Here is a 12,655-nt window from a genome sequence, read left to right as displayed (position 1 = left end):
CCTCTTACTTAATTCCTTCCCTATTCACAGTGGATTTCTCTCTTATTCACTTGAAACGGAATTGACGGCTTTGCTTTAAATTCAGAGGTGGGCCAGATTTCTGTTTCCCCCTGCAAAGCCCAGCACAGTTCCTGTTTTTCCAGGCCATTTTACTAATGCACATTCTTTGTTCCAGTTCTTATCCAGCCTGACCTCCTACAGACTAACTGGCCAACTGTTGAAAAGCAGACCCTTTACATATATTAATCTGCTTTCCAGCATTGTAGGAGCTTTACCCGAAGCCCAGGTCATGCTTTTTAAAGGCTCCCATGGTTGCAGATGTTGTTTGTCCCCTGAAAACAAGGCACGATGCTTGTGCTGGTGGCTTCCCCAGCAGATACCCAACACCACTCACTTCTGGTTGCAGGAAACCACATTCATTGTTAAAAAGGGAAAGGAAAGATTATCGGGCCATGCTCTGCTCCACTGTGCCCAGATTTCATAGCAGGGTACCTTCATGGATTTGCAGATGGTCACTCCAGATTGAAAATGGTATAAGAGGGCAGGTCTTGCCCTCATGTTTGTGTAGGTACAAGACCCACTGGAAACGTTACATCTGAGCAAGGCTGTGAAAACTCCATGTAGCCTTCTCCTAAAAGTAAGTTAAAAAAAAGCCACCCGCTTCTGAGTTAGTTTGCAGCCTAATTTTGATCCCCTGGAAGAAAAAGCCTGTATTAACTGGATCTGAAAAGCAGTAGTTCCCAGACATGAGGGTTGTGACATGTTACATTCCAATGTCTGGGCCCATGCTAAATTCAACAGATTAAACCAAATTTGTTAGGTTTATCACCTTGCTTACACCAGCTGAAACCCCAAACCTGGTTGTCTCAGGGAATAGTTTCCACTCTTCCCCGACTTCACAGTCATACTATCTATGTGTATCTAATAAAATTACCTAATTAGACCACTCTCTGAGCACACAGAGCCAGTGGAAACAACTTACAGCCTCAGGTAAATACAGAAAGATGTCGACTTCCTTACTTACATTTCCCTGAACAACCCTGTCTTCGAGCCAAACCCAAGGTAAATAGGCTTTTAAACTAAGCCCATTGGTCTAGGTAAGTACAAGCACCTTTGCTGATAAAACATCACTAAGAATCCAGAGATACTAAGACAAATCTCAGCTTTCCATGAGGCATCTGGGGCCCCAGATCTGTGTTTCAGGTCCGAAAGTAAACAGAGGCACTGAAACCAATGGACATCCATGGGAAAACTTCATTTTTTAGGATAGGGCCACAGGAATGTAAACAGTAAGGCTGGAACTTAAGAGACAATTTCAGAAGTATGTACCCTGCCTAGTTCCATACAGTATCAGATATATACTATCTGCATGAGGAAAAGCAGGTTTGATGAGAGAGTTGGGGGGGGTTCAGCCTGGAGAAGAGAAGGCTCTGGGGAGCCCTTCGAGCGGCCTCCCAGGGCTTAAAGGGGGGGCAGGAGAGGGGGGGGGGGACTCTGGGTCAGGGGGTGGGGGTAGGACAAGGGAGGACAGTTTTAAGCTGAAAGAGAGTAGGTTTAGGTTATATATAAGGCAGAAATTCCTCCCTGTGCAGGGGGTGAGGTGCTGGCCCACGGTGCCCAGAGCAGCTGTGGCTGCCCCCTCCCTGGAAGGGTTCAAGGCCAGGTTGGACGGGGCTGGGAGCCCCCTGGGCTGGGGGAAGGGGGCCCTGCCCGGGGCAGGGGGGTGGCACTGGGGGGGCTTTAAGGTCTCTTCTAACCCAGACCCTTCCATGACTGAAAATGAAGGTTTATAAGAAAAACCCTGGATCTCACTGCAAACTCAAGCATTTAACATTCAGTGAGGAGAAAAGCAAACAGAAAACAGACACTGTGTTGTACTTTTTGGTTTTTATAGAATTTTTACAATATATTTCTCTTCATTTGCATATTTTACCCACATCTGTAGCTTTCTTTTTACATGTTGAACTGAACTGGAATAAATCTAAAGGTCTGATATATTTTAAACAACTGATAAAAATTGCAAAGTAGTAAACCCGTAAGAAAAGAAATTATAAAACTCTCTTTTTTAAGTGTTTAATGAAAGCAAGTCAAATGTATCATTAGGAACAATATGGTTTGTTTTAAACACATCATAGGTGATTCAGGCAGGACAACTTTTTTCGTTTTGTTTTGTTTTTTTTTTTTTTTTAATATATTAGGCACATTTTTTTTTCAGCATACCTGTTTTCCAGACAGTTTTATACTATTCAATAGTATCATCCGCATCCACTTGGAACTGCTGCAGGATTTTCAAAATGTGATTGATCATGAATATTCATTATTGGTATCCTCTTCCCTTTTCTTTAAAACTATCAGAAGAAAAAAAAAAAATCAGTATTTCTGATCTCTTAAGAAATCCATCATGAATGATTGAGTTGTAAGGCAGCAACAGATTCAGTGTCAACTCGGGTCACAGTCCTTCAGTTCCATCTAGTGGGTAGAAATTATATTTAGTGGACACTGTTCCTAGACAGTCTTTTCAGGGCAAGACGACTGACTCACAAGGCCAGTTACTGCTGGTAGAGTAAGTTAAGTGGTACGCCTAGTAAGGAACACTGGCCACTCCTGTGTCATCCTTGCAGCCTCATGTCTTCATACAGAAAGCAAAAAGACAGTCCAACGGAAAAAATACGTGAATATGATAGAGCCATGACTGGTTTGATGAATGGTTTATTTACAGTCTTCATCCCTGATGTGAAAAAAGAAAAAAAGCCTTCTTTGACTAAAACGGCAGATCTCAGCAGCATGCTACATGCCTTAGCAAATCAGCCCATTGCATATCCTTGACTGCTTAGCCACGGATTCACACTGAGGCAGTGAATAGAAAGTCCTACTGCTCAAGAGCAGCAATTTCAAAATGCTCACCTGTCCCATCAATATGACTCCCTAAAGTAGACTTAAGAATGTCTCCTTTTGGTGGAGCAACTCCCCGTTCCCAGCATCTGCTCATGCTATTAGAAAGTGTGAAACAGTTGGTTGCTCAGCCACCCCTGCAGTGAGACTGCAAACTCAAATACATTACTCGGACGTGGGAACAAAACGATCCGTGCGTGAAAGATATGCCACAACTTTGATAATTCCCCTCCCATTGTGATCTTATTCAGGAAGGAAGGCTTCGACCTTCAACTACAGCATACTCAAGGAGGGGTTTCAGAGCACCATCTCTCTACTTCTCTTCAGTCTTTGATAAATAGCACATTTTTCCTGAATTCTGGCATTTTCATTTGCTAAGAGGGCCACTCCATTCCTGAAGGCAATGGCTTCAGCACAGCGCTCCTTGGTCTTCAGTTTTAAGTCTTTCAGGCAGACTACATTCTGATTCAATCTCATCCCCTGAAGGAGCATTCACTTTGCACTCACCTGGCTGAACAGAAGTCAAAACATCTTTAACTACAGCACTAGAGGCCATCCAAAAAAAGGGGATGTATTACTGCACGTTTCCCTCTCAGAGGGAGATTGGACCACCCTTAAAATTCCAGCCCCAGCTGGTAAGACCATCAATTCAGAGGTCATCCCCCTAAGCAGTGCTCCTGTGCATGCTGCACATTGCTATTTAGGCACCGCTCACCTTTTGGACAAGCAAGGTCAATAAGCATATTCCTTCTGAAAGAGCCACTGCCTTTGCACAACTTGCATTCCGTTACTACTGAAGCTTTTGGTTATCTTTTTTTCATATCCTAATGTTGTGGTGAGGAAGGGACGAAGAAAATAATTAGCATAAAAGGTTCTTTGAATTCATACTTGACAAGACCAGCTCTACATACTGTATAATGGTATACAAAATACACCCCCAAATCCTCCTATGTTCTTTTAAACTCTTTGGAAAGGGAATAACCAGCGTATTTGAGCAGGAAGAAAGACAATTTATTTCAGCATAGAAGGTCTGCAATTCATTCCATGTTCACTAAGACTAATGCAGTTATTGCTCTGTAAGATTAGACTGGATAGACAATTAACCCCCACCCTGAGTGCTGGGAGTCTGCGTTCACTGTCGAGAAGGACCTTCTAAGCCACTGGTATCGAAATAATTAAAAGAAAAGAGACTCATGAATAATTTCTTGAAAAGATGCTATCTTCAAGAAATGTGTAAGTTCCTCAGTTCTTCATATAACCACTGCTTTGTGAATGGAAGCCAGCCTTTGCTCTCTGCATTAGATTAATGTATTATTTAGAATAACACATTGGAGATAAATCAAGGTAAGAACAGATGATCCAGCTGATTGAATCAGAGAACAAGAGACACATTAACCTCTTGTACAAGGATGCTCTAAAACTTGAATCCTTTAACTGCTATGCGAATCACCCAGAATTTGTTTAACAACCTGTAGTTTAGTAAGAATTAAAGTTTTTTTTTCCTTGGGTAGTAGCCTTCAAAGCAAAAGCAAACATGACAGGATTCAAGTGTGGACCATTTCTGCATCAGCCCAGCAGATTCTGGTTTGCCTGTTTCACTTCAATGATATATAATAGATCCTGCTGACGGCATCACTCCGAGTTCAGCAGTATTTTCAAAGCTGTCATGTTCTATCAATCAAGTTTCCTTGGGAGCAGATGATACCAACGCGGGGGCCTTCCATTCTCATACTTCAGCTATCTTCTTTCGTTTACTTCCTCTGAATAAAAAAAAGTATTGTTCTGTTTACTCTAACATGCTACAATATGTGCATACATAACTGTAGGCGACGCGTGAGTTACTTCAAGATGTGCTTTTTCATTGAAGTGCGCTTTTACTTTTACAAATTCTACATCAAGGTGGAAGGAAGGAAGGCTGCAGAGTGCTCATACACTGAAGCTGAAGGAACTTTTCCTGAACGGAATTAAGATGTTTGTTCCGAGGTTCCTATGAACAAACTACTCTATCCCATGCACTCCGGCCTGAGCCAGTATTAAACATTCCAGAAACTTGTTGATTTGTTCGGATAGTTAATGGCAAGGCTGATAGCAGCAATGTTTTTCAGGGCCTAGAAGAGAAAAGGAAAAACAAAGTCAAGTCAAAGAGTGTCTCCAATCCAAAACTGTAAAGAAATCATTGTATGAAATGAAACAGAACTAGGTAAAGAACCATCCTGCTTCTACCTGGGAGCAATTGTCATACATCCAGGCACTTTCAGCAAGGCAACTGCATTTCCAGTTGCTGAAAGACCAGTCCCCTTCCCCATTTCCATGTTTTGGCAGTTGATAGGTCCATTTGGTAAAATAGATATACCTGATTACACCCAACAGCCACTCTGTGGCACATCCTCTGACTATTAAAGGAGAAGAGCATTTCCGTGTAGTTCATTCACAAATTTCAGAGGTCTGTCATGGTATTGTCAAGCCCAAGTACATTCATATCTATTCCATAAAACTCCACCAGGCAATCAGAAATCATTCATTATCTCTGTCTGCCAGAAGGATGTCACAAAAACACACATCTCCGGGGTTGTGCAATCTTACTACCTGTGCTGTGCAGCGATGAAGATGATCTTCGGTATTTAAGGCAAGCAAATACTCCTGCAGAGATCCAAGCTCCTGCAGCCAGAAAGCATTCAATGAACACCAACATTTCTACCAAAGACATCATCCTACTGATTAACATGAACCAAAGGTATCAAAGACTCTGCTGGACTGCAACACAGTTTGTGACCATAGAAATCAGTTCATTACAGACTGTTCACGTGTGATGTTCAAAATCAGCTCAAGGAAAACCACATTTAAATACCTTTAAATTAATTAGTTAATCAGCCTTTATTTCGAAACAAAGAGCGGCTTTAGGGCCTACTGCCTTAGTTGCACAAGGAAGAGTCATGACTATTACTTATGGTCCCATGATGGATAAGGCAACAGCATGCCCCTCCATTAGAATTCGCTACCGGACTCCACAAGAGAAAGTTGTTAATGTTTCTGAAGCTTTTAGTGTTTCTAAAGCTCCGATGAACTTTGTCAAGATAACGAAAAACTGCATTTAGTTTAAAACTGAACTACATATCATTCCCAGCACTGGAGAGAAGAGGGATACAAATACAGGAACTGCTTACAGTAACTCTGTTTTCTGTAACAAAGAAGAGTTCTGCAAGTGCACGATGAAGAGGAAGGAGAATACCAGGCTTGGCCATGTCATGACACAAGTTGTTTTCCATATGGGTGAAAAGCTGCCAAAGTGGCTTCAACAGGGTGAGGTCACAGTCCCTGAAAAAAAGTAATTTAAATGAAATAGTGATGAAATATTGAATAATCATGATCTTCTGCCTGTTTCTGGGAAGGGAAAAAACCCCAACAAAACCCAAATAAATTTAAGAGAACAAAAACGTACAGTTTTGAAGTCAGATGTATAAATGAAAGAAGAAACATGAGAAGTATTTTAAAATATAAATTCAGTCAAGTGTTTCAGCATAATGAATTTCATGCTGAATTAGTGGAGAAAATCTCATGTCCATGAATATGTCTAAGAGACTCTTCTGAAACTGAATGGCCTTCTGAAATGAGGACTTTAAAATAACTATATACATTACTTTGCTAGATACCATCTACAGCACTGAGCAGGTGATGCCCTTGTACAGGACAAACAGGCAAAAATTTATATATAGCTTTACAAACAATCCCAACCCTGCCTCCTTCCTACTCCTGAGTTAAAGCTAGCTAACCCAAATGTCACTTATCATACAGATATGATGACAAATACTGTTCAGTAGGGAGAAAAAAGGGGGAAACTCAATTTCAGAATCTATCATCAGATTAACACAAGAAAAAAATTAAATAGTATAAGCACAGCAGAGATTTGATCTTTTAGCAATTAAATTAATTGTCCACATGACAAAACAGGCATTTTCTGATGAAAAAAACTAAGGGAACTTGAAAAAAAAAAAAAAACCTGTGATTACAAGTAATACCAAAATCAGTTTTTCAGATCTCATTGTACATCAGTGTACCTAAAACTTAGAGAGTCAAGCAATGGTTTGATGTAATTGTCAGGGTTTATTACTATATGTGAATGTACGTTTTCACTTCTCTTTAGCAAAAGGAAGCTAGTAGGATGCTGTTATTTTCACGATTTTGCTTGTTCTGAACTGAAAGGACATAACCAAGGTGCCAGTGTCCTAGCATTGCTGTCTTTGTTTCCAGCATTTTGACTGAGCTAAAGTGACTCCACATTTGCAAAACACTAGAAAAGCTCAACATTGCTTTGATTGCGTATTTTCATAAGAAATACCCATGCTGTACACACTTAAGCATTAGCACACCTATCTCTTCTAAAACTCAATTACAGACTTAGTGGTACAACTAAAAATAATTTAAAAGTTATTGACTTTATAGAGAATCAGATCATCATTTCACCAGTTTATTATTCCCTCCTCACCTCAATTCTGAAGTACAACTAACACAAAGAGAATAATTTTCTAGAAAATTGTCTGAAATCTATTTTTTGTCCTGTTTCAGGGTGATATTTTTTTTCCTTTACAACAAAAATTTGGATTCGTTGGATCCTTTTTAAAAGCCAAGAAAGAAGAGAAAATGTTCTTAAAAACAAAACAAAAAAACCAAACACACCAAAAAAACCAAACCCCTTTATAGTAAGTTTCTGCTATCAAGGCACTGTGAATTGTATCCAAAAAGCAAATTAAGAATACCTGGTTCAAAATCACGGTTTTCTGGCTTCAAAATAATATCAGCTTAGTCACTTTCTCTTCCCCTGCCCTTTGCCTTTTAGTGTACAGCGCAGAGCAGCGCACTCACCTCTGGGCGCTGCACTGCACTATCTTCAAGAGCAGGTGGATGGCCTTCAAACGCTGGTGACCAGTCTGACGGCACGCTACCCCGACCTGCCACTCCCAGATTTTGGCCAGGGGGAGGTGAGGAACTACCCGTTCCTCAGACAGCATCTGCTTTAGAATTTCAAACCCTGGGGAAAAAAAAATAAATTCAAACAGCTGTAACTTTTATAGGAACGCATTCTGTTCATATATTCAGTTTTCTCTTCCCCATATACTAAGTATTGCTCTGGCAAGAAAGAAATGCCGAAGAAAAATACCAAACAAAAATCTGAGATAATTCTAGATTACATCTTGATATCACAAGTCTTTTCTGGGGCAAAACTTAGATAAAAATCAGAAGGAAACCTATCTGAAATTAAAGTTTTGCTCGAATAAGACAAGCAAAACACAGACGCTCACTGTTCTGTGATCTGCAGTGGAGTTTTGCTGATTGCAAATCAACCACCAGCTTCAATTTCATTACAAATATTTAAACTCTAAAATAAACTAACTAAACCTTTCATTCTATATCTAGAAATTAGATCCAGAACCATCCCATTTTAATGGATAACTGCTTTTTAAAAACAGTCACATTATTTCTGTTTCCAATTACGGCACCTTGGAGTGTTTACTAAATCCTGTGTCTAATTACTGTCATATAATGAGACTTTGAATGCAAACAACATTATTACAGCTGTTATCTCCAAGGTTCTGTGAAGATTTGGTATTTCTAGAATAAAGTTAGAGCAAGTAAGAGACATTAGTCAAATTTCAACTTGAACAAAACTAATCACAGTATTTCCAAAACACCGGAGAAATCAAATTCTAAATCAAAAAAAGGGATAACCGCAAGTCCGTCAATGCTCAGCAGAATAACTCCAGAAAGCCCTTTCCAACAGATTCTGAGCAGTTCTTACCCGTCTGAAACCTTCCAAGATGACCTGCTGTCACTGTAAACTTATAACCCCACTCAGTGTTACTCATGTCAGAAGTAAATCGGTAATAGAGTGTGTCTCCTGTGTACAAAGGAAGGAAGAAAATCCACATTACTACCTTCTAAATTAGTTTTGCTACCACAAATACAATTCAGATGAAAAGTCTGTCATGAAGGATGATATCTAGGATTAATTAAAGAGAGGGGATCTTTTACTTTTTGGTAATTATGAAATGCACAGAACGGTATGATAAACAGGAGGCTGAAACAAAATGCAGAGTGGTTTCCACTGTATAAAGATACTTTAGAAGGATAAGGTCTCTGACATTTTTGTCAACTACACAGAAGAAGAGGGAGTTAAAGAAACTCTATACCGTACACAGTTCAACTTCACTTTCCCAACTGTTACGGATCAGTTATGATTTATGAAAAAAGAACCTCTACATAGGCAGCCAAGTTCACAGTCCATTAAACAAAAGGTCAAAAAAATGTGAGAGGGAAGTTGCACTTCTTTTACATGTCAGAAAATGGAATTGCACACTTTCACTCTAGGGAAAAAAACTGTTAACCACTTAAAAGTGGAAGAACTATCAAAATGTTTGACCATTTTACAATCAGGCAGTGGAACATTCAAGAAGTTCTTGCTGTTGTAGCATCTACAGCCTCACAGAGATAAACACTGGTAGTTAGCTGTAATGCTGAACAAAACATATCCTTATCTATTGTGCTCTGTAATATCAGATCTGGTTAGAACCTAGAATTTCCTTCCATTTTCCATGAAAAATCCTATCAAGTATGCTAGTCTTCATTGGGAAACAGAATTTTCAAAGTTTCACAAAGAAGAAAAATTTTGAAAGCATTTTTTTTAAGATTAAAAAGAATAGTATCTAAAAACTTATTCCCCTTTTCATCATGGAACAGAGCCCTTGCTCTCTCTTCTTCCTAGGAATCTTGAGAAAGCCCTGCCATCAAACGAAAAGCCCAGAAAGCTTCAAATGTCTGGTTTCAGCTAAAGCTTGCTGAGTGAAATCAAGAGCCTTAATCCAGACATCCTAAACTGGAAATGAAGTTTCACAAGGTGAAACTCAAGTTTCACAGCCAAGGCTGCTCCAAAACAATGGGCCTCAAAGTTCAGTTTCTTGGCAAACCACTGCAACTACTTGGGAGGAAAAGGAGAACAGAAAGAAGTTCATTAAGCCCTGAAATATTTTTACAGAGCACACATTTGTTCCTAACTAGCACTTTGTAACCCAAACTGCTTTGCTAAAACAGCTCCTAAATCTATTTACAGCTACTGACAGTACTTGAAGTCAAAAAGCTTCCTGCAACGCCACAGCACTCAGTGGGTTAAAACAGCTTAACATAAGAAACATGGGACCACGCAGCCCTTCAGCGCACTGGCACTTGCTACTGCGTTATCAAAAATGTGCTTAAAGAATACGGACTAAAGTTGTCAGTCAAATGACTGATTTTTTTGCAGTTATGCTCTGTGGCAACAACTGGAGACAAGGCACTGGCACACACGATTTGCTCTGAGCACTGTATAGCACTGAGACAAGTGATAAGTCTATTTTTCTTTTTTTTTTTTTTAAACGTGCTTCCTGTGGAAAGTAAGACAAGGCAGAAACAATGTAAGTGAATATCGTGCAGAACAAGAACTGTGTTGGAACAGGATCAAGATCAAAATTTGTTTCCAGTAGTTAAGTGCCTGCTTTGACTGAGGCGTGGAAAAAAGAAGGTCAAGTAGCAGAGCAACAGATAGACCTACTTTTAAGGAACAAATGCAAGAACAGCACATCAGAGCAAACAGATTGGGAGAAGAAAAGAACTTTCTTTTCCCACACATCTCGAGAACATCTGCAGTTAACTGTCATCTTTCAGTAGTTTCTCTCTAGAGTCCTGCATACCAGCAGTATCTTATACATTTGCAATTTGAAACACTGCATATTCACCTGGAAGCTCAAAATCATTCCATTTCTGCGGAGACCCACTGAAGCTGTGCCGATCCTGCTGGAAATCACTGCTGCTGGACATGAGCAACTCGTCACAGCCTTCTTCTGTATTACACTGAGAGTCAAATTTGATTGAGAGGTAGATAGCACCAGGAATGTGAACTTTATCCTGAGAAATAAATACACGATCTTCGTATACTGTAATGCTGTATTACCAGGAAGCTACTTCACTTTCACCATACAAACAAGGGAGATATAACAAATATTACAGCATCTCAATGGGAAAAAAAAAAAAAACCCAAAACTCTGTGGTATTTTTATCCAGAGCTAATTTAAAAATGTAAAACATGGCCTGTTGTTTGCATTAGCTGTTAAGCATGTAAAATTAATTGTTAGCAATGCTTTGGTTTTTTAGAAGCAGTAATTGTTGCTGATAGTGATCTCATTGCCAAAACCTAGAGGTTTATATGTATTTTAAAAATAAAACTCAGAAGAGTCAGAGCTGCAGGGAAATTAAAAATCCCAGGACTGCCCAAAGGCAATAATTACTTACCAGACTATATTAGAAAAATGCTTTCAAACAACATCAAGAAAAGAAAAATCAGTAACTGTTTGTGTCAGGAGAAGATAGTCTAAACCAAGAAATACAAGAAAAAAAGACACCACTCTGAGCTTTCATCTAAAAGCACAAGGAAATAACAAGCCAACTGAAACAGACCTTTGGATTAAAGGTTATAAGTATTTGCTCATTAAGGCCCTGAAAGCAATTGAGAAAATGATCTGCTTCAAACACATGCATAATATCATTTAAGTTATGCACTTTTTACATGATTGAATTAGGACTATATTAAAGTGCCCTATTGAATATATTTCTTTACAGGGCAATGCCTCAGTCATGCAGCATCAACCTTTTCAAAAGCAACACTGAACAAATATTTCCTAGGTGCTTCAAGCACAGAAGTCCCACAGGTATACCCATGCAACATTGTGAGACTTCTGCTCCAATCACCTTGATGTTTTTCAACAAGTCTTTAAGTCATGCACATCCAGTGCACTGTAATTCATGTATAACTTACCTCAAAATTAGTATTGTTGTTATAAGGATGTTTAGATTCACGCATCTGGACTGCCATTCCGGGTTCCTCCATGAACTGGCAAGCTGTCAATGCCATTGTTCCTAGCATGCTCTCATTGCACCCATGCAGTACTTTCTGTAGAATCTGGGGACAAGCAACACCATGTTAATACAATTTGCTATCAAAACAACATTTACAAACTTACTGATGACTGACACGAGTAATTTCTAGCCACAAACCATTTCAGAAGAGAGAATCGAGCTACTAGCAAGAAACAAGACAAAATCATAAATGATATCTACAAGTGTCATCTTCATAAGCACAGAAGATTTTTACTCTGTCCTCTGTTTTTATCCGATAAAAACATGAGAGCTATTTGCAACGCTTCTTTCTGTAATTGCAGGAATCAACACCAACATCAACAATCAAGGCTAATCCATAAAGTAGTTAACAGTAAACTAAAGCTGTAAACAAGGAAAATAAACACCTTTGTTAACATACAAAACAGACACCTTTACCTTCTATACCTACAAGGTTTGATTTGAATAGAGTACATCATATGTTTTAGCCTTCAAAATGTACAACTCCATGTATAAGAAAGAACAATTAAGTATCAGTAAAGTGGCTGCAGTGTTTGAAAGCACTAGATGCCAAGAGCTGTGTCTTTAAAAATACAAATAAATGGCATTTAGTCTATTACGACACACCAAATGATAATTCAGAACAGCCTGAGCCTCCACTTTTTCTTATTTTTCAATAGTGCACAAAAGGTTTGTAATCCGGAATCTTGCTACCTGAGGCGCTTTCCAGGTCGTTAGAGCAACCTGTTACATCTCTTCACCTGCAATTTTCTAACTCTTCCTATAAAATGTAATACTAGCTCGGACCAAAAGGTTCATCTCCAAGTCAACCAAAAATTGATTT

The 12,655-nt window shown here is 39.2% G+C and overlaps 1 protein-coding gene across 2 annotated transcripts in view; it reads right to left on the bottom strand.

The window, feature by feature from the left end:
- Positions 1–1,872: 1,872 nt before the first annotated feature.
- Positions 1,873–12,655, bottom strand: part of ZZEF1 (zinc finger ZZ-type and EF-hand domain containing 1) — a 61,657-nt gene continuing 50,874 nt past the window's right edge. For both annotated transcript variants that reach the window (XM_042791488.1, XM_032993701.2), the window contains exons 49-55: positions 11,732–11,875; positions 10,656–10,824; positions 8,687–8,785; positions 7,753–7,918; positions 6,057–6,207; positions 5,479–5,550; positions 1,873–5,000 (exon numbers count right to left, since the gene is read on the bottom strand). In XM_042791488.1, coding sequence (XP_042647422.1) covers positions 4,926–5,000; positions 5,479–5,550; positions 6,057–6,207; positions 7,753–7,918; positions 8,687–8,785; positions 10,656–10,824; positions 11,732–11,875 — 876 coding nt within the window. In that variant the 3' untranslated portion in view covers positions 1,873–4,925. The remainder of the gene's footprint in view (positions 5,001–5,478; positions 5,551–6,056; positions 6,208–7,752; positions 7,919–8,686; positions 8,786–10,655; positions 10,825–11,731; positions 11,876–12,655) is intronic.

This window comes from Tyto alba, unplaced genomic scaffold (genome assembly GCF_018691265.1).
Source record: "Tyto alba isolate M040663 unplaced genomic scaffold, T.alba_DEE_v4.0 Super-Scaffold_19, whole genome shotgun sequence".
Taxonomy (NCBI): domain Eukaryota; kingdom Metazoa; phylum Chordata; class Aves; order Strigiformes; family Tytonidae; genus Tyto; species Tyto alba.
Note: the sequence above shows the minus strand (reverse complement) of the source record. Positions and strands in the feature narration are given on the sequence as shown.